Source organism: Synchiropus splendidus, chromosome 10, assembly GCF_027744825.2.
Source record: "Synchiropus splendidus isolate RoL2022-P1 chromosome 10, RoL_Sspl_1.0, whole genome shotgun sequence".
Lineage (NCBI taxonomy): Eukaryota > Metazoa > Chordata > Actinopteri > Syngnathiformes > Callionymidae > Synchiropus > Synchiropus splendidus.
Genome location: NC_071343.1, coordinates 461,071 through 485,696, shown reverse-complemented (window position 1 = coordinate 485,696; position 24,626 = coordinate 461,071). Strand labels below are relative to the sequence as shown.

General features: G+C 58.8%; 1 protein-coding gene across 1 annotated transcript; it reads left to right on the top strand.

Annotated features, from left to right (window-relative positions):
- Positions 1-1,216: 1,216 nt before the first annotated feature.
- Positions 1,217-24,417, top strand: LOC128765532 (titin-like). Its single transcript, XM_053876240.1, has 59 exons — positions 1,217-1,637; positions 2,642-2,745; positions 2,810-3,013; positions 3,087-3,374; positions 3,441-3,765; positions 3,833-4,037; positions 4,108-4,170; positions 4,246-4,504; positions 4,569-4,644; positions 4,711-4,899; positions 4,986-5,128; positions 5,193-5,338; positions 5,585-5,812; positions 5,877-6,118; positions 6,187-6,407; positions 6,467-6,631; positions 6,695-6,863; positions 6,948-8,644; positions 8,712-8,993; positions 9,059-9,325; positions 9,394-9,666; positions 9,736-9,999; positions 10,073-10,333; positions 10,402-10,662; positions 10,729-10,992; positions 11,075-11,335; positions 11,406-11,666; positions 11,734-11,994; positions 12,055-12,196; positions 12,256-12,424; positions 12,498-12,729; positions 12,809-13,093; positions 13,171-13,284; positions 13,362-13,550; positions 13,780-14,151; positions 14,305-14,745; positions 14,929-14,973; positions 16,131-16,409; positions 16,648-16,881; positions 17,103-17,384; positions 17,610-17,888; positions 17,966-18,247; positions 18,326-18,604; positions 18,678-18,965; positions 19,032-19,310; positions 19,384-19,665; positions 19,727-20,005; positions 20,405-20,695; positions 21,111-21,398; positions 21,463-21,582; positions 21,659-21,941; positions 22,140-22,323; positions 22,503-22,583; positions 22,661-22,928; positions 23,132-23,197; positions 23,268-23,294; positions 23,364-23,417; positions 23,836-24,199; positions 24,274-24,417. Exons 2-58 carry the CDS (start codon positions 2,655-2,657, stop codon positions 24,138-24,140), a joined length of 14,085 nt encoding a protein of 4,694 aa, XP_053732215.1. The 5' UTR covers positions 1,217-1,637; positions 2,642-2,654; the 3' UTR covers positions 24,141-24,199; positions 24,274-24,417.
- The last annotated feature ends 209 nt before the right edge of the window (positions 24,418-24,626 follow it).

Genomic DNA, 24,626 nt, shown 5'->3' with positions numbered 1-24,626 from the left:
GCTCTCCCTGCTCCTGCCCGGTCGTGTTTGATGGTCCGCCGTGCCTTGGCTCTCCTGGTACAGACTCTTCTTGCATTTTCTTTCTCCCACTTCAGGGACTCTTTTGGTTGGGACTCTTCCTGTTTTTGGTGACGCTCTGGATGTATTTTTCTACCTTGTTATGCTCGCTCCAGCCTCCTGTGACTCTCTCACCGCTGCACTCGGCTCCCACTCAGGGCTCAGTGAAGAGACGGGACAAGAGCCTACCACTTCCACGAAGCAGAAGGTTTCTGACTCCCAGACGGGACCGTCCCACTGCAGAGAAAGCACTGATTTAACCACATCCTGATTTGAAACGTGGTGCATCTATATGCTATTTGGAAAGCGTGTTAACTGTCACGTTCTGCACTCTGTGCTCTTGTTTGTCTGTGCCGCGTGCTTTTATTTTGTTAACCCCCTGTAGTTTCCTTTTCCTGTCTTTCATCCAGCTTCGTGGCAGCGCAGCTGGAGCTCATCCCGTCCTCAGCTCCCGTGGACATCACCTGGCGAGCTCCAGGCTGCCAGATGGTCACGTGGTGTCACTGGGTAACTCTCCCCCCACGAACCACCTCCTTGTTGCATTTCCCTGCGTGTGAGTCGGAGTCTTGTCCTCCACGTGGCGCTTTGATCTCGTGAGTCCTTGTTGGTTGAATCTAACTCGCCTCTCTTTTGTTGCAGATTTGTTGGTGTTTTGGCTCCGGCGCCTTCAGTTCCTGTCTTCGTGGTTTGTGCTTGTGATTTTGTATTAAATGTCTTCATTGACTCTGGGTGTCCAGGCCGTCTGTCAGCCTGCGACCATCTGCACCTGGGGCACACTTCCCAGGCCATGATGACATTAACGCTACCATAGCGACCAGAGTCCGAGGCCTGATCTGAGGCTCCAAAGTAGCACGTGGCTCAAAAGCTTGGGCTCCGCTGCTCTCCACAGCTTGGCTGGATGGAGCGTTGTCAGCTGCGTTCTGGGTCAGGTTGAGACTCTTGGTCAAGTTGTCCCGCTGTGGAGGCCTCAGAATCTCACCCTGACTGGAGGAGAGCCACAGCTCCTTGCTCCGCTTATTTCCTGCCCCTCTGCGCTGAGTCGGAGCGGGACGTGGCCGGTTTGTTCCCAGGACGCTGCAGGGTCCAGAGCTGAAGTGTCAACAGCTGGCTCTGTGTTGTAACGCCGGGGGGGTGGGGGGGTGGGCGGGGGAGTGATTGACAGGAACAGTCTGAGCCGTTTGGTTGATGTCAACTTTAATGTTGCGGGTGAGATTTGACATCTGAAAAAATCTGTGGAAGTGTGTGAGAAGCTCCAGCAAGTGAGCTCAATCCCAAAGTTTTGTAAGGGCCCCTCCCCCGACGCTTGCCCCGCCACACCCCCCGGAGCTGGCCAGCCAACCAGCAGCCAGCGCGGCGCACTGCCCGCAGCCCCTGCTATAAAGGGCCCCGGCGCCGACAGGGCCCTCCTGAGCAGTTGGAGCCTTCCTGCCTGGCCTCAGGTGCAGGAGTGTTGACGGGGGGCGATATTCCCAGGCTCCTCTTCACTCGGGACTTCTCTGGATCCCCTTTCCTGGACACTGAGGACACCGCTGAGCCTCAGCGGGGCTCCGTCCCACCAGGTCCTACGCTTGTGGACACAAGTGAGTAGTGGAGCAGCAGCACTCTGGGCTCCTGCTCTGGGTTCTGTCTGTGTTGGTGCCGACGTGGGGCCCGCGCGCCTCTGCTGCTGGGCCCAGGTGGCAGAGGAGGGTTGGGGTTCTGATGTGCTGCTTGTGTGATTTTCATGATGGAGTTGCTCACCAACATGGACGGGAGCCGCATGCAGGACTCGGCTGGTCCGGGCGCCCAGAATAGAAGCAGGCCCGGCTGCACTCATGGCTTTTTAAGGGAATCAGCTGGAGATTGACACCTCGGACCCCCCCACACCCCCACCCCTGCCCCCGGCACACATGGGGCCTGTCAATCATGCAGCCGCGGGGGGGGCGGGGGGGAGGGGGGGGATCGGTGGGGGGATGGGGGGGGGGGGGTATTTTAGTCGCTTCCTTATCGGTCACTCGCTTCAGTGGTCAGCAACAGACTTTCAGTGAGAGTCACGTGACCAAAGATTATTCATGATGGCATGCGATGAAATGGTGCAGAGGAAGAAGGTCAAACACACTTGAACCTCAGGTGACCTTCATCAGGTCAGCGGTCCTGAGCCGGCCGAGGGTGGCAGGTCGCCGCTCACACCTGCTGCCGGGGTCGGAGCTCCTCCTGTGTGTGTGTGTGTGTGTGTGTGTGTGTGCGTGTGGATCTGCCCACGAAGGCAGGAGCTGCTTCTCCTCAGTTCAACTCTCCAGCGAAGCCAGAAATCGTCTCTGAGCTGAGGTGCTGAGGACCGAGAGCTCCGGGATGCTTCACTTCCATGTCATGTTTTGAGCACGGGGAGGTGACCCCGGCGGCCTCTCACCTGCTGCTGCCTGTCGGCCATCTGTCCGTCAGCAGGGGGCAGAGCTCGCCGTTAAATATAGTCCCGCGGTGACACGGCAGCAGCTGATGCTGCTGAGTCACAGGGGGCTGTTCGGCCCCGACCGAGTCATGAGCCCGGTCCCTGCATCTGGCCGCAGACCTGAGACCTGATAAACACGACGCTGTCCCCCTGCAGGCCGGACACCATCATGACAACACAACCCCCGACCTTCACGCAGCCGCTGCAGAGCGTCGTGGCACTAGAGGGTGGTGCCGCGACCTTCCAGGCTCAAGTGACTGGTAACGTCAAGTCTCCACGACGCTGGTGCGGATGAGCTCGCTCTGACTGGCCTCTCCTCCCCAGGGTCACCAGTCCCGGAGGTCAGCTGGTTCCGTGATGGCCAGGTCTTGTCCGCAGCCGCCATGCCCGGAGTCCAGATCTCGTTCAGCGAAGGCCGCGCTGTTCTCAAGATCGCAGCTGTGACCGCCGCCCACAGCGGGAGGTTCTCGGTCAGAGCGACAAACGGGGCGGGTCAGGCCACCAGCACCGCCGAGCTGCTGGTCACCGGTGCGTGGCAGCCAGAGCTGCGGGTTCACGCTCGGCTCCGGCGGCTCACGCCTGTCTGCCTCGTCTCTTTCAGCGGAAACCGCGCCCCCTAGCTTCCTGCAGAGACTGCAAAGTTCCACCGTCACACAGGGCAGCCAGGTCCGACTGGACATCCGGGTCACAGGCATCCCAACCCCCGTGGTGAAGTTCTATCGGGAGGGCGCTGAGATCCAGAGCTCCCCGGACTTTCAGATCGTCCAGGACGGGGACCTTCACAGTCTGCTGATTGCAGAAGCATTTCCTGAAGACTCTGGCACTTATTCTGCCACCGCCACCAACAGCAGCGGCAGAACCACATCCACTGCCGAGCTGCTGGTTCAAGGTGGGTTCCGCTGGGGCTGAATTGGAAAAAGTGTCAGGAGCTCAGCAGAAACATGTTTCTCCTCAGGTGAAGAGGTGGTGCCCGCCAAGAAAACCAAGAAATCCAGCCGTCAAATCCTCGTGACCCAGGTAAGACGTGCTTTCTCCGGCCTCGATGGTGGCGGTGAGGAGACTCATCTGGTCTCTCTCTTCTGGTTCCAGATGGAAATGCAGATGGAAGGTGGGGACCTGGCCCAGCTCCAGTTGGCTCACAAGACACCTCCCAGGGTTCCTGCTAAGCCCACCTCCAAGTCACCCACACATCCGACACTGGCCGCCAAAATCTCTGGAGCCCGGCAGCAGTCGCCCTCCCCTGTCAGACACGTGAAGGCACCGACGCCCACGTCCATCAGGTGACGCTGGTCAAGGTGACGCACCGCGTCTGGCCTCCACATCTCCTGACTCCTGACCCTCTCACAGGCCCGTCAAATCACCCGTCACCACGCGGAAGCAGTCGCCCGCTGCGGCGGACGTCCTGCCCCCGTGGAAGCAAGGAGACCTGGTGTCAGAGTCCGTCTACACCAGCGGGACCCGGACCACCCGCACCAGTGTGACCACCACGACAGTGACCCATGTTGGGCTGCAGCAGAGCTGGGAGCAGCAGCAGCACGCGGCTGTCGGGGAGGTAAGCCTGGCGGCCAGGAGGACCGGCAGGACCTGAGTGGCGCTGACGCTTCATGTTGTATGGGTTTCAGGTTGTGGAGGCAGCACCCGTGCCTGCAGCTGGAGCCAGCGTGGCCCCACCCACTCTGGTGTCGGTACGTAGACCTCAGCCTTCTGTTTCTCGCTTCCAGCTGAAGCCAGGTGTAAGACAGTGCCCCTGCTCTCCACAGGGTCTGAGCAACATGACCGTGACCGAGGGCGAGTCTGTCACTCTGGAGTGCACCGTCCACGGGGATCCTCCTCCACTGGTCATGTGGTTCAGGGAGGACTACCAAATCCAGAACTCCATCGACTTCCAGCTGACCTACGAGGACGGAGTGGCCCGCATGGTGATCCGCGAGGCCTTCGCCGAAGACAGTGGCCGCTTCACCTGCACCGCCACCAGCGAGGCGGGCACCGTCAGCACCTCCTGCTACTTGCTGGTCCAGGGTCAGTGTGGCGGTCTGTCGGCAGAGCCGCTGGTCAGAATGTCTCACTTTGCTCTGCCGTTCAGTGTCCGAAGACGTCGAAGTCCGTGATGACAGCGAGAGTCGAGAAGACGTCGTCGTGACTCATCACGCCCAGACAATGTGCGTCTCTCGTGCGTCACCGATTCTTGCAGGTTTCTTACACCTCCATGTCCGTCGCTCTTCCAGAGAAACAGAGGAAGCGCAGGCTGCTGCCGAGGCCGCCGCTGCCCCTGCCGCCCCTCTCTTCCTCAGGACCCCCAGCGCTCAGAAGCTGGTGGAGGGAGGGTGCGTCGTCTTTGACTGTCAAGTCGCAGGGAGTCCCGCGCCCCGCGTGCTGTGGAAGAAGAACAATGCAGTGCTTGCTGCTGGATACAGGTGAGCCTCCGTCACTCCTCCCCCACACCTCAGGAAACACACAGCCTCCGAGCCTCTGCGCAAATCCATCTGCTCCGCTCACTCAGGTACAAAATCACCTACAAGAGGGAGAGTGGCGAGTGCCGCCTGGAGATCTCCATGACCTTCGCTGACGACGCCGGCGAGTATTCTGTCTCTGCCCAGAACGAGCTGGGAGAGGTTTCCGCTTCCGCCGTGCTGATGGACGAAGGTTGGCAGGACGAGTGCCACTCTCCAAGCGCGGAGCCGGTTTTAACGCCGCCTTCTGTCCGCAGACGAGTATGACGCCTACATGCAGAGACAGGAAGTGACGATCAAACCTGACGTGACCCCCATGACCCATGAAGCTGACGCCACCTCTGTTGCCATGGCGACCATGGAGAGGACCACCACCATGACCACGACCGTCATCTCTGGACAGGTTGGTTGTTGGTTCCGATCCTGGGGCTCAAGCTCTGGCTGAGCAGCCTGTGCTGCCCCCGCCTCCCGCCGGGGGTCTTTCCTTCAGCAAGCGTCCCTCTTCCTCAGAAACAGTTTATCAGGCACATCAGGTCGATGTACCGTGTTCGACTCCTGATGCCGTTCAATGGCGTCATCACGCAACTCTGGGCCCTGCGTGTGCCGCCCCCTCGTGGGAGTCGTCAGTAACTGGAGTCTGCTTCCACAGGAGTTCCACCTGTCTGCTGCCGAGCAGCGGCTCATGCAGGAGATGGAGCTCAGCATTATGAGCATTAGCTACCGGGACCTGGTGACGCAGGACGGCCAGCTGATGGTGACTGCCACCGACGACGAGGCCGTGCAGGCTACCTTCCTCACGCCCGTCAAGAACTACAGAATCATGGAGGGGATGAGCGCGACCTTCCACTGCAAGGCGGCGGGGACGCCTCTGCCCAAGGTGAGCCGGAGCTTTGGCTGAGTTTCCCGCCGCGGCCACTGAACTCTGACCTCCCGCTCTTCAGATTGTTTGGTTCAAGGACGGTGAGCGGCTGGTGGCGGGGGATCGCTACCAGATGGAGGCTCTTCAAGATGGGCGAGCCAGCCTGCGTCTAGCTGTGGTGGCGCCAGAGGACGAGGGCGTGTACACTGCCTTCGCCGCCAACATGAAGGGCAATGCCGTCAGCTCAGGCAAGCTCTACGTGGAGTCGTCCGGACCCATGGCTCCTCCCCGGTACACGCCGCAGCCGGCCGTTCAGAGGATCAGGTGCGTGTCTGGGACCGGTGGGGATGAGTGCTGGACTGCAGGTTTCTAACGTGTGTGTGTTCACGTAGATCCACGTCTCCGCGATCTCTGAGCCGCTCCCCGGGTCGCTCACCGAGTCGCTCCCCTGCCAGACGACTGGAAGAGACGGATGAGGCCCAGCTGGAGCGGCTCTACAAACCCGTGTTCGTCATGAAGCCGGCCTCCTGCAAATGTTCCGAGGGACAAACTGCCAGATTTGACCTGAAGGTGGTGGGCAGGCCCATGCCTGACACGTACTGGTTCCACAATGGTCAGTAACACGGCAAACTCAGGAGCTCGGCCAGTTTCAAACCGCCTTTCCTCATCCAGGCCAACAAGTGGTCAGTGACTACATGCACAAGATCGTCGTGAAAGAAGACGGCACCCAGTCGTTGATCATCGTCCCAGCTATGCCTCATGACTCCGGGGAGTGGACCGTCGTGGCTCAGAACCGAGCGGGACGCTCCTCCATCGCTGTCACTCTCACAGTTGAAGGTAGCTTTCGGCGGGCGGAACCCCGGTGAGTGCGTCTTCACCGTGAATATCTGTCTCCTGCAGCCAAGGAGATGCTGGTGCGTCCGCAGTTCACCGAGAAGCTGAAGAACATCAGCGTGAAGGAGGGCTCCCTGGTCCAACTGGCCGTCAAAGCCGTCGGAAACCCACTTCCAGACATCGTGTGGCTGAAGAACAGCGACATCGTCACGCCGCACAAGCATCCAAACGTCAAGTGTGTGGACGCCGCTCCTGACTTGTGTTCTTCCATCTGTCTCCGATGGCTTCGTCACACCGCTACTTTGCTTTTGTCTTGCAGGATTGAAGGGGCTCGAGGGGAAGCCAAGTTCCAGATCCCTGCCGCAGCTGGCTCAGACAGCGCCTGGTACACTGCCACCGCCATCAACAAGGCCGGCAGAGACACCACGCGCTGCAGGGTCAACGTGGAGGTGGACTACGCTGAACCGGAGCCTGAGAGGAAGCTGGTTATTCCCAAAGGAACCTACAAGGCCAAAGAGATCGCCCCACCTGAGGCGGAGCCCCTGCACCTCCGCTACGGCCAGGAGCAGTGGGAGGAGGGAGACCTCTACGACAAAGAGAAGCAGCAGAAGCCGCAGTTCAAGAAGAAGCTGACTTCAGTTCGAATGAAGCGCTTTGGCCCCGCCCACTTCGAGTGCAGGCTGACTCCTATCGGAGACCCCACGATGGCGGTGGAGTGGTTGCACGACGGCAAACCTCTGGCTGCCGCCAACCGTCTGCGCATGGTCAATGAGTTTGGCTACTGCAGCCTGGACTACGAGGCGGCCTACGCGCGAGACAGCGGCGTCATCACGTGCCGGGCCAGCAACAAGTACGGAGTGGACCAAACCTCGGCAACTCTGATTGTCAAGGAAGAGAAGGGACTTGTGGAGGAGACGCAGCTCCCTGACGGGCGGAAAGGCGCTCAAAGGATGGATGAGATGGAGCGGCTGGCGCACGAGGGCGGGCCGGCCGGAGTCACTGCGGACGAAGAGGCGGAGAAGATGAAACCAGACATCGTTTTGCTGCCAGAGTCCGTCCGAGTCCTGGAGGGTGAGACGGCGCGCTTCCGCTGCAGGGTCACGGGCTACCCTGCCCCCAAAGTCAACTGGTACCTGAATGGACAGCTCATCAGGAAAAGCAAGAGATACAGACTGCGCTACGACGGAATCTACTACCTGGAGATCCTGGATATCAAGACGTACGACGTGGGCGAGGTCAAGGTGGTGGCAGACAGCAACCTGGGCTCCGCGCAGCACACGGTCAAGCTGGAGATCCAGCAGAAGGAAGACTTCAGGACTCATCTACGCAGAGCTCCCGAGGCCAAGGCGCCGGAACCCCCGGCCGAGTCTGGGAAGACCCATTTTGAAGTGGTGAAGGTGGAGAAGCCGGGCGAGGAGACGCAGCTCAAGGAAATAGTGAAGCTGAAGAAAGCACAGAGGATAGTCCATGAGAAGGCCACAGAGGAGTCCGACGAACTGAGGAGCAAATTCAAGCGCAGAACAGAGGAGGGCTACTACGAGTCCATCACTGCAGTGGAGCTCAAGTCCCGTAAGAAGGACGAATCTTACGAGGACCTTCTGAGGAAGACTAAAGAGGACCTTCTTCACCATGCCAAGGAGAAGGAGGAAGCTGAGAAGAAGAAGGAGGAGGAGCGGCGTAAACTAAGCGCCAAGGCCCTGAAGCCGGAGCGGGTCAAGCTCTCTGCCAGCATGGAGGCGCCCAAGATCCTGGAGCGCATCACCAGTCAGACTGTGGCCCAGGGAGATGAAGTCAAATTCCGAGTGCGAGTCATCGGCAGACCCGAGCCAGAGTGCCAGTGGTTCAAGAATGGGGTTCAGTTGGAGAAGAGCGAGCGGCTCTTCTGGTACTGGCCCGAGGACCGGGTGTGTGAGCTGGTGATCCGGGATGTTCGAGCGGAGGACTCGGCCAGTGTCATGGTGAAAGCCATCAACTCCGCCGGAGAGACCTCCAGCCACGCCTTCCTGCTGGTGCAAGGTAACGCCCCGCCTGCTGAGCCGCCGCCAGCCCGCTGAACTGATGCGTCTTGTCTTTGTCTTCGCAGCCAAACAGGTGATCACCTTCACGCAGAAGCTGGAAGACACCGCAGCCAAGGAGAAGGACACCATGGCCACGTTCGAGTGCGAGACCAACGAGCCCTTTGTCAAAGTGAAATGGTTGAAGAACAACATGGAGATCTTTTCTGGCGACAAGTACCGCATGCACTCCGACCGCAAGGTTCACTTCCTGTCCGTGCTGATCATCGAAATGAAGGACGATGCCGAATACACCTGCGCCGTCATCGACGACGAACACATCAGAACCACAGCGCGGCTCAACGTGGAAGGTGACGCCGGCATCTTTGGCTGATGCTGCAGCTCCAGGAGCTCACTCTGGATCTCTGACCCGCAGGGGAGCCGCTGGAGATCCTGAAGCAGCTGGAGAGCACAGAGGTTCCTGAGACCTACTCCGGAGAGTTCGAGTGTGTGGTTTCCCGTGAGGACGCTGAGGGCACCTGGTACTTTGGAGAAAAGCTTCTCTCTGCCAGCAGCAAGTACGTCATCTCGTCCCGCCGCGGACGCCACACCCTGTCTGTCAAGGACGTGAAGAAGGAGGACCAGGGAAGCTACACCTTCAGAGTGGCGGAGTTCCACTCCACCGCCTTGCTCAAGATGAAACGTGAGTTGAATGCGAGATGCGTGGAGCCCGCGCGCTCGCCGGCTCTCACCGCCTCTGCTCTCTTCCAGTCCGACCCGTCACGCTGATGCAGCCGCTGGCCGACCTGACGGTCTGCGAGGGCGACATCGCTCAGCTGGAGGTCAGGTTCTCACAGGAGAACGTTGAGGGAACCTGGATGAGAAACGGGCAACCCGTGGCAGCCTCCGGCCGCGTGCACGTCGTCATTGACAAACAAGTTCACAAGCTGCTGATCGAAGACACCGTGAAGGACGACCAAGGCCCCTATTCCTTCGTGGTCCCAGCCCAGGAGATCTCAACCTCGGCTAAGCTGACCGTTCAGAGTAAGACCTGCCGCCACGCGGCCTGGACCTGCTGGTGCTGATCAATCTAACCGCCCTCTCCCCACGCAGCCATCGGAGTGCTGAGTCCTCTCAAGGACACCAGTGCGGTTGAGGGCACCAAGGCTGTTCTGGAGGCCAAGATCTCCGCGCAAGACATCAGCTCAGTCAAGTGGTTCCACGACGAGCAGCTGCTGGTCCCCACTGACCGAGTGCAGACTGTGGCCAAAGGCGCCAAGCAGCGCCTTGTGTTTACCAGGACCTACGCTTCAGACCAAGGACGCTACAAGCTGCTGGTGGGACGAGCTGAGACCGCCTGCCAGCTCTCTGTCCAGAGTAGGTCATGTGATGCGAAGGGGTCTGCAGTCCGGCTCCAGACCCGCTTCTCTAACGTCCGTCTGTCCCGCAGCTGTCCAGATCCTGACTCCGATGAGAGACACGGAGTGCGCTGAATCGGAGAACGTTAAGTTTGAGGTGGAAGTCTCACACAAAAACATTGATGCATTTTGGACCTTTAAACGACAGCCGCTGAAGAGCGGAGCCAAGTACAAGATGGAGTCGCGGGACAAGCGCCACACGCTGACAGTGATGAACGCCATGAAGGACGAGGAGGGCGAGTACATGTTTGCTGCTGGGGAGAAGATGTGCACGGCCATGCTCACCGTCTCAGGTACAGACGCCGTCGTTCGACCAGGTGACCGTGGGACACCCTGCTCACCAGCTTGCCTGCCTCACCAGGTGGCGCCATAAAGAAGCCCTTGCGCGACTTGGTGGTCGCGGACTCACAGACGGCCACGCTGGAGTGTGAGGTGGCTAATCCGTCTGCGGAGGGCAGGTGGCTGGTCGACGGTCAGCCCGTCGATTTCAGCGACAACGTACTGAGCGAGAAGGAGGGCGCCATCCGACGCCTTGTTATCGTCATCACCAAGGCAACTCACATGGGCGAGTACACTTATCAAGTGGCCACCTCCAAGACGTCGGCCATGCTGAAGGTGGAGGGTAGGTGTTGCTGCGCGCTCTTCCTTGCCGCCTGACTCCGGACTTATGGCTCTCGTGCTCCCTCAGCCGTCAAGGTCAAGAAGACCCTGAAGAACTTGAATGTGGTCCAGACACAGGATGCCGTCTTCAGCCTGGAGCTGACCCACGAGAACGTTCTCGGGGCGCAGTGGATCAAGAATGGCGTGGAGATTCAACCCAGTGACAAATATGAGATCCTGGTCCAGGGCACAATCCACACTCTGAAGATCTGCAAGTGCACCACCCACGACGAGTCCGTCTACTCCTTCAAGCTGGGAAAGCTCTCCGCCAGTGGCCGCCTCAACGTGGAGTGTAATGGAAGACGTCATCCGTCGGCGGCTTCACGCTTGCCTCTTCCTGTGTCCTGTTTTCACGCCGCGTCTGTCTCTTGCAGCGATCAAGATCTTGAAGAAGCCGAAAGATGTGACGTCGCTGCTCGGGGCCACGGCCTCCTTCGAGGTGGTGCTCTCCGAAGACAACATCCCAGTCCGCTGGATGTTCAACGACGCCGAGGTCAAGTCGAATGGGGACTTCCGCATGACCTCTGAGAAAAAGAATCACAAATTAGTGGTCCAGAATGTCACGGCCCAGTTGGAGGGCGAGTACACGGTGGTGGTTGGTCACCTCCGCTGCAGCGCCCGTCTCACCGTGGAGGGTAAGATCAGCTGCTTCGAAAGGCCTCGAGGCCGCGTCTAACCCTCATGCTTCCGGCGACTGTCTGGCAGCGTTGCGGGTCACCAAGCCATTAGACCACGTGGAGGTTCCTGAGACCCAGGTGGCATCACTGGAGGTGGAGGTGTCGCATTTCAACGTCCCACCATCGTGGCAGAAAGACGGCGTGGAGCTGGAGATGAGCGAGAAGTTTCGTATCGTGGTCCAAGGGAAAGTCCACCAGCTGAAGGTCATGAACGTGGACCAGCGGGACGCAGCGGAGTACAGCTTCACCTGCGGCAGTGACCGCTCTGCGGCGCGGCTCAACGTTAGCCGTGAGTCGCTCGCTCGAGCACCTTCGGCCGCCCACGTACTCGCATTCACTGTTTGCTGTCTCTGCAGCCGTCCTCCTGACAATGCCGCTCCAGGACCTGAACGCTCAGGATAAGGACTCGGTCACCTTTGAAGCAGCTGTCAACTTTGAGGGCGTGGCCTACAAGTGGCTGAAAAATGGCGTAGAAATCCGTGCCAGCGATCGCTGTCAGCCCAGATGCCGCCAGCTGGCGCACACGCTCAACATCCGCAACGTTCACTTCGGAGACAGTGCGGAGTACACCTTCGTCGCTGGCTCGGCCCGGTCCAGCGCCAGGCTCTTTGTGGAAGGTAGGAACTTTGCTTTGCAACCTGTAACCCGTTCTGACTGCGCTGCGTCTGACGCTTCAGCTCGGGTGGTGGAGTTCACCAAAGAGCTGAGGGACCTGAAGATCACGGAGAAGAAGCGTGCCACCTTTGAGTGTGAGGTTTCGGAGCCCAACATCCAAGTGATGTGGATGAAGGATGGACAGGAGCTGGAGGTGTCTGACAGGTAAGAGCCCTGCCCTGAGTGCGACACGGCCCCAAAACCCACACCTCTCCTCCTGTTAGGTACAAGATGACCTCAGAGAGCTTCGCTCACCGGCTTGTCCTGCCGTCGGTGCGGTTGTCAGACGCCGGCGAGTACACAGCCGTGGCTGGGTCCAGCATGTCTAAGGCTCACCTGAGTGTGGAAGGGCGGGACATCAGGATATCCGAACCGGCCAGCCGGGAGGTGGTGGTGAGTCATGGGCCCCCGTGAACTTGACGGCAGCTGGATGGGACCGTTTGCAGACGCGATGCTGTGTGTGCAGGTGGTGGAGAAGCAGAGAGCCACCTTTGAATTTGAGGTGAGCGAGGACGACGTGGAAGGTCGCTGGCTGAAGAATGGCGCCGAGATCCACTTCCCTACAGAGGAGCGCTTTTCCTACATCACAATCCGGAGGCTCCACAGACTCACCATCTCAGAGACTTTCAGGAGTGATGCGGGGGAAATGACCTTCATGGCGGGGAAGAACCAGAGCACAATGGCTCTGGTAGTCAGGCGTGAGTGCTCCTCCGCTCTTGCTCGTCCTCCCACCTCTGCCCCTCAGTTCTGCAGTAGTTTGTCTCCTTCTGTCTCCAGTTCCAGTGCCGCCTCAAATTCTTCGGCCGCTGCAGTCAGCGACGGTGATGTCGGGCCGATCGGCTCGTTTCTCAACCCAGGTGACCGGCCTCCCGGTCCCTCATGTGTCATGGTTCAAGGACTCACAGGTGCTCGTGTCAACTGACACCTGCAAGTTCCTTCATGATGGGGAAGAGCACTCCTTGCTGCTGCTGGAGGTCTTCCCTGAAGATGCGGCCGTCTACTCCTGCGAGGCCAAGAGCAGCTACGGCGAGGTGGCCAGCTCTGCTGCTCTCACTGTAGAAGGTGAGCGGTCAGCAGCTTGGCAACGCTTGAGCCTGCCTCAAAGTCCTGAGCGTTTCTTATGTGACTTGTGTCTTCAGTACCGGAGGTCACAGAGACCAGAGTTGATGCCCCGTTCCTCGTCTCCCCAATGAGAGACCTGCTGGTGTCGGAGGGCAAGCCAGCGTGCTTCCAGTGCTCCGTCTCCGGAGAAGGTGAGCTGCTCACTCAAGCCCTGGGAGGGGCTGGCTGCAGGGGGGTTTCTCAGTCTGACCAGGGTCTTGTCTCCCAGACCTGCAGGTGTCCTGGTTCTGCAACAACAAAGATCTCCGACAGTCTGACAACTTTAGGATGTCACAGTCTGCTGGCACCGTCCAGCTGGAGATACCGAAGGTTTTGGCTGACTATGAGGGAGAGTACTCGTGCGTGGCGTCCAACGCCTCTGGGATGGTCACCTGTACCGCCTCCCTGAACATTGACGGTGAGTCTGCCTCATTTGCTCGGCAGGTGCTGTAGACGGAGATGAGGTGAAGGTCCTCCCCAGGACTTCTCTTCTAACCTTTCTTAGGACGACAGTCCGTCTGTTTCAGGTCCACCCCTCCGAGCTTGGCTTGGTTAGGGACAGCCTGTCGCCGTCCCTTATAGACCGGCCAGTCCCATCCCATGATCAGAGCGATCAGGGCTGACCAACTTCTCTCTCTTTCGTCCAGATCTCCAAATCTTAGCTAGCACCCCCACACAGCCCTCTTGTCAGCAGCTGCAGGCTGAGGCGCAGAGCTCAGTGCTGGAGGTCCAGCCACGCACGAGTCCCCTGTTAATGATGGGAATGAGCGACATCCTCGTGAAGAGTGGGGAGAGTGCCGAGTTTAGCTGCTGGTTTGACGGACATCCCTTCACTGCAGTCGCCTGGCATCACAACGGCGCAAGCGTGACGGGCAGCGAGCGCGTGAGGAGCGCTCAGAGCCACGGCCTCTTGTCTTTGCTCATCCAGGACGTGGGCTTGGCTGACCAGGGGCTGTACAGCTGCTCTGCCGCCAACGAGCACGGACAGAACTGCACGTCCGCTCGGCTGACTGTCCAAGGTGGATCCCTTCTCTGTCACCTAGTCCATTCCACCTCCCTTCCCGCTCCTGCCTTGACTCTGACCCGGCCTGGCTAACCGCCTCCTCCATCCTACTAACCCCGCAGCTGCTCCAACTCAGTCTCATATCTTTCCCAACTTTATTCTCACTCAGCCAAGGCAGCGAACCTCGCCGCAGAGACCTCCGTTTCTAACGATTCAGTGCGTAAAGTGTCCCACGCAGACACAAAAGAGCCGCGAGGCTCTGAGCACGGCGCCACCGCAGAGGAGCCGCCGGTGCAGGCGCCTCAGAGCTTGATCAGCCTCTTGTGTTTCCCTGACCTGCCATCCGGCTGTGGAGGTGGAGCCCGTCCAGACTTCCTGCTCAAACTGCACTCTGACTTGCTGGTGCAGCCAGGCCGCGGCTCTCTGCGCTGGGCCTTCATGGGGGCGCCCAGTCCATATGTCATTTGGCTATACAAGAGCCCCGGTGCCAGCCAAGCCGCGACGTTCTCGCTCAAACACGACGGCCCCCTCTGCCGGTATAACACATCGGGAGGAGGAAAAATGGGTTCTGTCAAAAGTGTCATGGCGGCCACGGAGGCGCGGACCAAAGGTTGGCACCTGCATGCTTCTGGTCACCACATTCCACACCTTGTGAGGGGAGAGGTCTGAAGGCACCATGTGTCACAGCCGGCGACGTCACTCTTGCCTGTAGATGCATGCCCGATTGTCACGCACCACAGACGTGAGCTCCTGTCATGTCCTGCCACTCATCTGTCACCATTATGTCTTTCAGTGACCACGACGGGGCTGGAAGCTCGCGCGCAGGAGGAGATCAAAGGTACGCAACTCTTGCCACTCAGCGCCGCGTGGAACAGCTCGCGGTTCAGAAAGGCACTGCGCCTCAGCTCCATGCCACTCACCGGAAGCCGGGTCTTCAGCAGGTCTCGCGCTGAACCACAGCTCTGTGATAAGGCTCCTCACTTCTCTCCTGAGACACGTCGTGAGAATAAGGCCCCAAACCAGAAGTGGTGCCGGTGCCCATCATGTCCAGAAGAGAGGCACTCTTCACCTCTCTGTTTTAGACCAGCAGACGACGCAGGAGGTGAAGCAGCTGCAGCTGCGTCAGAGGCAGGACTCGCCCTCTCCCCAGCCAGAGGCTCAGGCCCCATACCTCACCCTCCTAATGTCTTAGGACCAGCGTGGGCGAGGTTCCCCACAGTGCTGCCGCATCCTTGTGAGGTCCAGCCAGTGCCCGCTGCAACCATTCTGGACACAGCGCAACATTCAGAACCTCAGGGTGGAGTACTTGGAGTCAGACTCCAGTGCTGTGTTGGCGAGAGAGAGAGAGAGAGAGAGACCACGGAGGCTGGCTTTGCCGTTGAGGGTGTGAGGCTGAGTCAGTGCAGTGGTCAGTGATGACGGTGCCTGACACTCAGAAGAGCGAAGGCTTGGTGGAGGAGTTGACTGGCCATCATCCACCACCAGTCTTGCATAGCTTCATGTCAAACATCTGGAGCCGGTGCAGCTCCGCAGAGCATTCCTTCTGCATGAAACCAAACACATTACCTTCCCATAGCGGACAGCTATTAAGGTGGCTCTGACTAGTAAGGCCCGGTTTCCAGGTCCCGTTGGGTCATGGGAGGTTTTTCTGAGGCACCCTGACTGAACCTCGGGTCAGGTGGAGGGTTCACACACGCTCCCGTCGAGCCATCAAGGCGTGTGGGTCTGGGACCAGCATAACCACAAAGTCCACCAGACTCAAAGTTCTGTGGCGAGCTTTGAAGATGAGAACTCCTTCAGTCATTCTGGGCTCATGTCTTCCCACCATCAGTGGCTCCATCACACCTCCCTCACGCCGTTCATTCCCTGTAAAGCACCAACTCTGACCCCCTTCACTTCTCCGTCCTCCGAGACTGGAGCGGCTTCCCTGTCCTCCGTATGTCCTCCAAACAGGTCGAGGAGCTCCACCCACTGAATGTCCTCTTCTTCTTTCAGTGGCTCCTGTGTTCCGACATAAGATTTCTCAACTGGAGATAAACGTGGGCGGCACCGCCAAGTTTGAGTGTGAGACCGAGGACGCCCCGAACGTCATGTTCAAGTGGTTCAAAGATGGGAATCCAGTCAAAGAGGGCGACAAGTTCCGCATCATCAGCCGCCTCACCACCTCTTCTCTAGAGGTCCTCAGTCCCACCAAAGCAGACAGCGGAGACTACAGCTGTCGGGCGTCCAACAGGCACGGCAGCGACGAATGCTCCGCCCACCTGGGCGTGACAGGTAAGGCAGGGATGCTTGGCTTCATTGCTTGACTGCTACTGGATCGGCAGCAGGGTTGCGTGCGTCCCTGGTCGCCCCGATGCACCTCTCCGCAGACACACTTGTCCAAGCTTCAGCTTGGCTTGAACTGGTCGTGACGGGGTTCGCAGGGCCGGGTGCCACGTGCCACGCCCGCGGCGGCGACTCTGGCAGCTCCACTGGACTCATGTTTCTGTCTGATCTTGTGGCTTTTTCAAAGCAGACCCTCCAGAGGTTGTCCACAAAGTCAAGGACTTGTCATTCTCAGTGGACTCTTTGTTGACTGGCTCACTTCCAGTCAGCTGGATTCACGCTGCCCGTGAGGCCAGAGGAGACCAGAGTACTTGTGTGTCCACTGACAAGTGTGCAGTGTTGAATGTAAGAAACATTCAGTTGTCAGAGAGAAGGAAGTATGTGTGCCAGACCCGGGCAGCCCCCCGCGGTGGCCTCCAAGGTTTGTATCTTCTCTGGTTCCTTTGGAAAACATTTGGCTACTCTTGAGGGTGACGATTAGAAGGCGCCGTCTCTTCTGCGCCGCTGCCTTGCACCTGGCCGACCAGGCGCACAAACCTTGGCCAGTGATGACAGACTGAAGTGATTCTGTCTTGTGTCGCTCTCGTGCATTGGCTCCACCCTCTTCTGCCAACAGTAACCGATCTTGTCTTGAACTTTCAGAACCTCCTCGATTCCTCTTGAAACTGCCTGCTGCGACCTTCGTCAAACAAGGTGACGGCTTCCTCTTTGAGTGCCGCAGCTCTGACGCAGCGTCGCTGCGGGTTTCCTGGTATAAAAATGAGCAGAAGCTGTCGGAGGGAGGCAACTATACGATGAGGGCAGCCGATGCCACGGTTGCCCTGCAGCTGAGCACCAGCAGCTTCCAGGATGCTGGCGTTTACACCTGCGAGGTGCAGAACTCTGCAGGCAGTGTGAGCTGCAGCAGCACACTCACCGTTCAAGGTCAGACTCCCACCTGTGCTCCTCTTCCTCGCCGTGGTGCATGAGTCACACACTGTAGCGCGGGTCGCTCTGTCTTCCACACTGCTCAGGCCCTGCGACACTTGCACTCGCAGTTCTGTGCACCAACACTTCCCCGGTCTGCCCGGAGGGGCAGACTTGGCATGAACATGGCTCTGGTCTGGACCGACTCTGTGGCTCAGCTGTCTTGTCGTGGTCTTCTTCCAGAACCCCCTTCCTTCCTCCAGCTTCCTAAACCAGTGGAAGGTGTCAAAGGCAAAGACACCAGTTTACGCTGTGAAGTCGGCGGAAGCGGGCCGGTCCAGGTGAGCTGGTACAAGAACAGGAAGCTGCTGAAGGAAGGCAGGAAGTACAAGATGGTGAGTGACGGCGCCTCAGCGACGCTTCACATCACCAAGCTGGTTGACGACGACGCCGGCGAGTACGAGTGCCAAGTGCTGAACGATGTGGGCAGTGATTCCTGCCGCACCACCGTCAGCCTTAAAGGTTTGTGTTGTCCTCTGAGCGCCGCCTCAGTCCGGCCACCGCCGCTAACGCGGCAACGCTCTTCGCTCGCTCTTCAGAACGACCCACATTTACCCACAAGCTGCTTGACCAGTCGGTGACACTCGGTCAGACGCTGACACTGGCGGCTGGGATCCGCGGTTCGGAGCCCGTTGCCGTGTCCTGGATCCAGGACGTGGATCACGTGCTTCGAGATGGCGACAACCGTAACATAACGTGCGAGAACAACCAGGTGGTCTTAGTGGTCCCGACAGCTGACGCCAGTACCGGCGGGAAATACACCTGCCGGCTGAGGAACGACTGCGGCGTGGCCGAGTGCTGCGCGCAAGTCACCGTCTTAGGTTTGTACCCCCACATCTTCACCTGCCGGCGGCGCGGCGTGGCGCATGCTGACACCGGCTCATGTTCCTGAATCATAGAACCTGCCACCATCGTGGACAGCCCAGACTCTTTGAACGTCAAGTCCGGTGAGAACGCCACTCTTGAGGTGGCGGTGTCAGGATCACCGCAGCTGAAGAGCAAGTGGTTTAAGGACAACAAGGAGCTCACCGCCGGGGCCAAGTACCAGATGTCCATGGGCAAGAAGATAGCGGCCCTGAAGATCCGCTCTGCCGACAAGGCGGACGGCGGGGAGTACAGGCTGCAGCTGGCCAACGACGTTGGAACGGCCAGCTGCCTGGTTGTGTTTTCTGTCTCAGGTTGGTCTCTCCTCACCTTCTGCTCAGGGTGGTCCCGGTGCCACGTCACCTTCTGTCTGTTTCTCGACATCAGACAAGCTGATTCCGCCCAGCTTCATCAGGAAGCTCAGAGACAGCCACCTCGTAGTCGGCCGACCGGCTGAGCTGGAGTGCAAGGTGACAGGTTCCGCGCCGCTGAACACTTCCTGGTTCCACAACGGCCAGGAGATCCACAGTGGATCCACCTACAACATAAGCTGTGAGGAGAACAGCTGCAGGCTCAATGTTCCCACCGTCAGCATGCAGCACTCCGGCAAGTTCACCTGCAAAGCTGTCAACGCTGCCGGCGCCAGCGAGACCAGCGCCACTGTCAGCGTGACAGGTCAGTAGCCGCTGTGGCTCGCAGCAGGCGCTGAACGGGTCTCATCGACTCTCTTATGTGAACCAGAACCGCCATCTTTTGCCGAGTTGCCGGAGTCCAAGGAAACCTCTCTGGGCAGCAGCGTTTCTTTCAGTGCCCGGGTGAAGGGAAGTTCCCCCCTGCGGGTGAAGTGGTTCCGGGGAACCAAGGAGCTGCTGCACAGCCGCTTCTGTGAGATCTCACTGAGCGAGAACGTGGCAACTCTTGTGCTGCAGCGAGTGGAGCAAGGCCACGCGGGTGAATACACCTGCCAGGTCATCAACGACGCCGGGAAGGAGAGCTGCGCCGTCTCTCTGTCCATCAAAGGTGGGTTTCTCTTTCCTCTCACCACCTTCTCTGACCTTCTCAGCAGCTAACAATCCACCGCCACCTCTCTCAGAGCCGGTCCACTTTGTGAAAAAGCTGCGCAACATTTCCCTGGAGAAGGGAAAACCTCTCCGACTGGAGGTGACCTTCGCAGGCACGCCAAACGTCAACGTGACGTGGAGGAAGGACGGCAAGTTCATTTGGGCCTCCTATCAGTACAACGTCATCACCACCGACACCTCCTGCATCCTGGAGGTCCTCGACTCCGACCGGCTGGAAGCAGCTGGCCGATACTCTTGTGAGGTGGACAATGGCGCTGGGAGCGATCGCTGCGAGTCGCACGTGTCAATATTAGGTACGGGACGGTCCGGCACCTGTCCCTCGCCCAGGCACTAAAGACAACTCTTCCACTTCAGAACCCCCGCACTTTGTAGAAACCATGCAGGCGGCGGAGGTGACGGCAGGCGAGCCGGTGACGCTGAGGTGCCGAGTGGCAGGCACGCCGGACATCTCCGTGTGCTGGTTCAAGGCTGACGGGATCCTGCGCAAGTCCGACTCCTGCTCGATGGAGTTCGAAAATGGAGTGGCCTCTTTGACCTTGACAGAAACCAGCAGTGCAGATCACAGCGAGTTCATCTGCAAGGCGGAGAACCGGGTGGGCTCCGCCCTCACCAGCTGTCAGCTGACAGTCAAAGGTAAACTCACCTCTGTTCTCTGGCTCGCGCTGTCAGCCTCTGACACACGGCGGGGGCTGAGTTGCCTTCCCAGGCGCTTGCCGCAGATGACTCATCGCAAGATGCGGAAGGTGTTTCCAGTGTTTGTAGTCGTGAATGGTCACTGATGAGGAGCTTTATAGACACTGAGTGGCGAAGACCGAAGTGGCGGTGAACATTCATAGCATCCTGGTCACGGTGCCTCAGGACTGTGCCACTCATGGCTGCACCTTGAAGTGACGCGTGTCAGGCTTGATGATCCGGAGCGGAGCTTTCAGTCCACTGGCTCCTGAGAGTTCCCTCGCCCAGCTGGACCCGCTTATCTCAGTGATGGGTCCACGTCATCTCATGTTGACACGGTTTTCCCTCTCTGGCCCACAGAGCGCAAAGTTCCTCCGACCTTCACCAAGAAGCTGCCGGAGACCATGTCGGAGTCCACAGGCAAGGCGGTGATGCTGGAGGCCCGGCTGTCCGGCTCACAGCCCCTCGCCGTCTGCTGGTTCAAGGACCAGGACCAGATCCACACGTCAGACAAGTACGACGTGAGCCTGAAGAACAACCTGGCAGCGCTGTGTGTCCGGGACAGCGATCCCGCAGACGGCGGCGTCTACATGTGCCAGGCCACCAACGACGCCGGGAGCGCCTCCTGTCAGGTGTCCCTCTTGATCTCAGGTACGGCCGCTTCAATCCCCAAATCACGCAGGCTTGGGCTCAGGGTCAGTTCTGTTTCCATCGCTGATCACAGTGCTTCACATAACACACACACACACGTACTTTTTTACAAATGCAGAAGAACCGGGACTTAAGCCAGCGTTTTTTGGTTCTGGATAAAAATCTAAAAGAAGACAAAATGGTGAAAACGCAACACAATAAAGACTCAGCGCAGTGCAGAGAGGTGTGACTGGAGCTGGGACTCCAGACCTGGTGATGTTTGGGTGGTGGGGAGGGGAGGGACACACACAGGTTGAAGGTTTGAGCGAGAGAAACCCCACACAGACAGGACGCACCTGTGGCCCAGGCGCTGTCTGCTGGGTTCCAACCTGGGACTCTGACGCCTCGGACCACAGCTGCTGTTTATCCTCTGCAGAATCTGACCAGCCTCCGAAATTTGACGTCCCGCTGGGGCCGGTGACGGTGCCTGAGGGAGACAAACTTGTTCTTCGGTGTCGAGTGGTGGGGACGTCTCCACTCATGGTCCAGTGGATGAAAGACCGAAGGGAGCTCAAGTCCAACGGCGGTCTCCGGATCACCTTGGCAGGGGGCGAGGCCTGTCTGGAGGTCGCCCAGGCCGGCCGCTCTGATGCTGGAGACTACTTGTGTAAAGCCAGTAACGCGGCCGGCAGCGACTTCTGCAAGTCAAGAGTGACTGTCAGAGGTAAGCGTCCGGACTGACGCCGTCTTCATCACGGAAGACTGGCTCGCTGATCCGCCCTTCTCAGTTCCAGATAAAGGAGCTCAACCTGCGGCTGCAGAGGCCGCCGCCCTTGTGGCCGCGCCTGTGAAGAGACTGGACAATCTGTTCTTCATCGAGGAGCCAAGGAATGTTACAGTCACTGAGAGTATGTTTCCCCTTCCTGACCTGGACCTGCAGGCGCACACAGGTGCAACACTCACGCCGTTTCTGGTCTGACGCAGAGGGAACTGCCACCTTCATCGCCAAGATCGGCGGGGAGCCCATCCCCAGTGTCAAGTGGATGAAAGGGAAGTGGCGACAGATCACTCCGGGAGGACGCATCTCCATGGAACACAAAGGACAGGATGCAAGGCTGGAGATCCGCGAGGCCACCAAGTCTGACGCCGGCCTTTACAGATGCGTCGCGTCCAACAAGCACGGAGAGATCGAGTGTGGTGCTGAGATGGAAGTGACCAAGAGAGAAGAGACGGAAGGTCTCGGAGACCTGAGGACTCGCCTGAAGAAGTAAGACCAACGAGCAACCAGATGCCTGCCCGGGTCATCGACGCATGCTGCACTTGCAGGCCATCCGTGTCCCAGTTCGCCACCTGCAAATGTAGAGCGAGCCTTTAAGACTCTCCATTAGCGAGGTCATCCAAGGACTTGGACCCGTGGTGCAGCACATCTGACTAGAACATTCAGGGTCTGTTCTGCTGGTTACAGGGCTCCCTCGAAGCAGAAGAGTCCCAAGAGAGAGGGTGAAGTGGACATTGTGGAGCTGCTGCGGGGCCATGACCCCAAAGACTTCGAGAGGATCCTGAATGAGCACAACATCCATGACTACAGGGCTATTCTCCAAGCCGTGGAGTTCCTGAAGAGAGAGAAGGAGACCGAGAGCGGGAGAGCGGTGAGTGGTCGTCCGGACAGGTGGGTCGTGATGGAGGGTGGGGGGAGGAGTCAGGCCTCACCTCCACAGATCTCTTCCGGGTCTCCGAAGCCGCCACGGCCCAGGCTCATTCAAGGTGCTTGGATTGTCATGGGGCCTTGATGTTGGGCTTGGTCCCTAATTGTCTGCTTCTGCTCTAGGAGGTGGCTCGTGGAGGTCAGGTGGAAGAAGAGGCTATGGCCCGACTCATCCAGCAGCTGGAGGGACGTGTCGGCACCGAGGTACAGTAGCTGCCAGCTGAGCTGAGGGTCCCGTGGTGAAGCCATCTCAGCTGAAGAACTGAGGTTCTGCCCTTCAGCCTGTCTTAGTGTTGGAGGACATCAGTGACCAGACCACATCTGAGAGCCAGAGCGCCACCTTCCAGTGCACGGTCCAGATCAACTACCCAGAGATCGCACTCAGCTGGTACCACGGCACTCAGAAGCTGGAGCCCAGTGACAAGTACCTCATCAGCATGGATGGGGACCAACACACCTTGACGGTCCAGAACTGCAGTGCCAAGGACCAAGGAAACTACCGCGTGGTTTGTGGACCCCACATCTCCAATGCCACGCTCACCGTCTCAGGTAGGAGCCCGAGTGAGTGCTTTGAGCCGGTTAACCTCTTCGTGCTGCTCTTCCTCTGGTCATTCGAGCCGGTGCCTCTGGAGCCCTGCTGGCTTCAGGGGCAGGAAAAGACCAGGCGTCTGGTCGTCGGTCCGAGGTGCTGCCAGGCTAGCTGGTAGCTGCCACTGGAAGGTCCGTCTGAGGAATCCTCATTATGATTTCAGACCTTGTGTCGCCTGTTTCTGGCGCCGCCAAAGACTATCGCTGTGGCGCTGAGCTCCAGTTCACAGGTTGGTCCAGGTCTGTGGCGAGCCTTGCTTGGCTTCCTTGCCTTAACCTGTCCACCTTCTCCCTCCACAGACGTTGCGTTAGGATATGTTCCCGAGGGTGAGTTTGCCTTCAGCCCGAGTCTTAGCCTTCGTGACTCTGCTTCTCAAACCCACCTGCTTGTAACAGGCTCGACAGACTCGGCAATTCCAGGTCCAGAGCCCGAGGCCATGTTTGTTCATGGTGAGTCGGCACCAGGTGTCGCTTCTCTTGCGGTGAAGAGGACCCGATGGTTCAAACGCCTCTAACCCTTGAGCAACTCTAACTTCCCCTGTCACAGAGCCAGATGTGGGTGTGGCCTCGAGCACGTTCCACTAACACGTGGCGTCTGTCCTCTTGTGTGTGTGATCCCTCTGAACTTGTGTCATCGCCTGCTCGCAGGCTCCGCCCCTTGTCCCTTTGTCGTTCAAGTGCTCGTTACAGAGCCACTTCTCTGGAGTCACCTTGACTAACCTTCTGCATGTGAATGTGTTGTTTCACGATGGAGCGCTGGAGGCCTCGGCAGCGCCCCCTGCTGCTCTTGCCGCAGGTAGTCGGTCTCGTCTCGTCATGTTGTGCTTGTTTTTCCCTTTGATTCTTAAATGCCTGTTTTCTCTTGAAGTCCTAAGTGCTGCCACCGATGCGGAGCCCAGGAAGGTTCTTCCAGAACCAAAGTCCAGAGGTGTGGAGACGGTGATGGTCTCCCAGCCTGAAGGTAAGGTGGCCTCTCGTGTTTCTGCTGTCCGTGTCCACGTCCAGCTCGCTAGAGCGGCCTGTCACGTCCTGTTGGTCCTTCGAAGGACCGGCTTCACTCCCAGAACCCGTGAGGGGTTGCCTTGCCCCGATCACAACCACGGAGCAGCATTCTCCAACCCAAGACTGTGGTGCACGCAGCTCGTTAAGAGTGACCTCTTTGATCCTCTCTGAAGTGGCGACACTTTCCAGCGCACAGAGCACGGATCTCTGCTTGGCGCCACCAGATCCAGGTACCTCCATGAGCCACCAGCTTCCTCTTGCTTCCTCTGTGTGGTGTGAGCAGCTCTTTCCAATGTTCCTTTAGTTCCTCTAGACGACAGGACATCTGGACGTGAAACGCTGCTGGACCAAGAGACCAGAGCACTTGGATGGGAAGCGTCAGAGACACCGATTATGGTCTCCAAACCACAGGCTTACCGAGAGGGGCCAGTGGAACCAGGACTGCTCAGCGTGTTTGCTGATCGATGGAGAGTTGATGAAGAAGGAATGGTCCCAGTGGAGACATTTGCGCTGATTCAGGCCAGACTGAAAGGTCCGGCACCACAGATGAATTCAGCGAGAGCAAATGTGCTGCAGGAAGCTTCAGAGGAGCCAGAGAAGATTGAGGAAGGAGCAGTGACACTTCCAGGACTGTTGAAGGCCCCAGAGCCAGGGAGG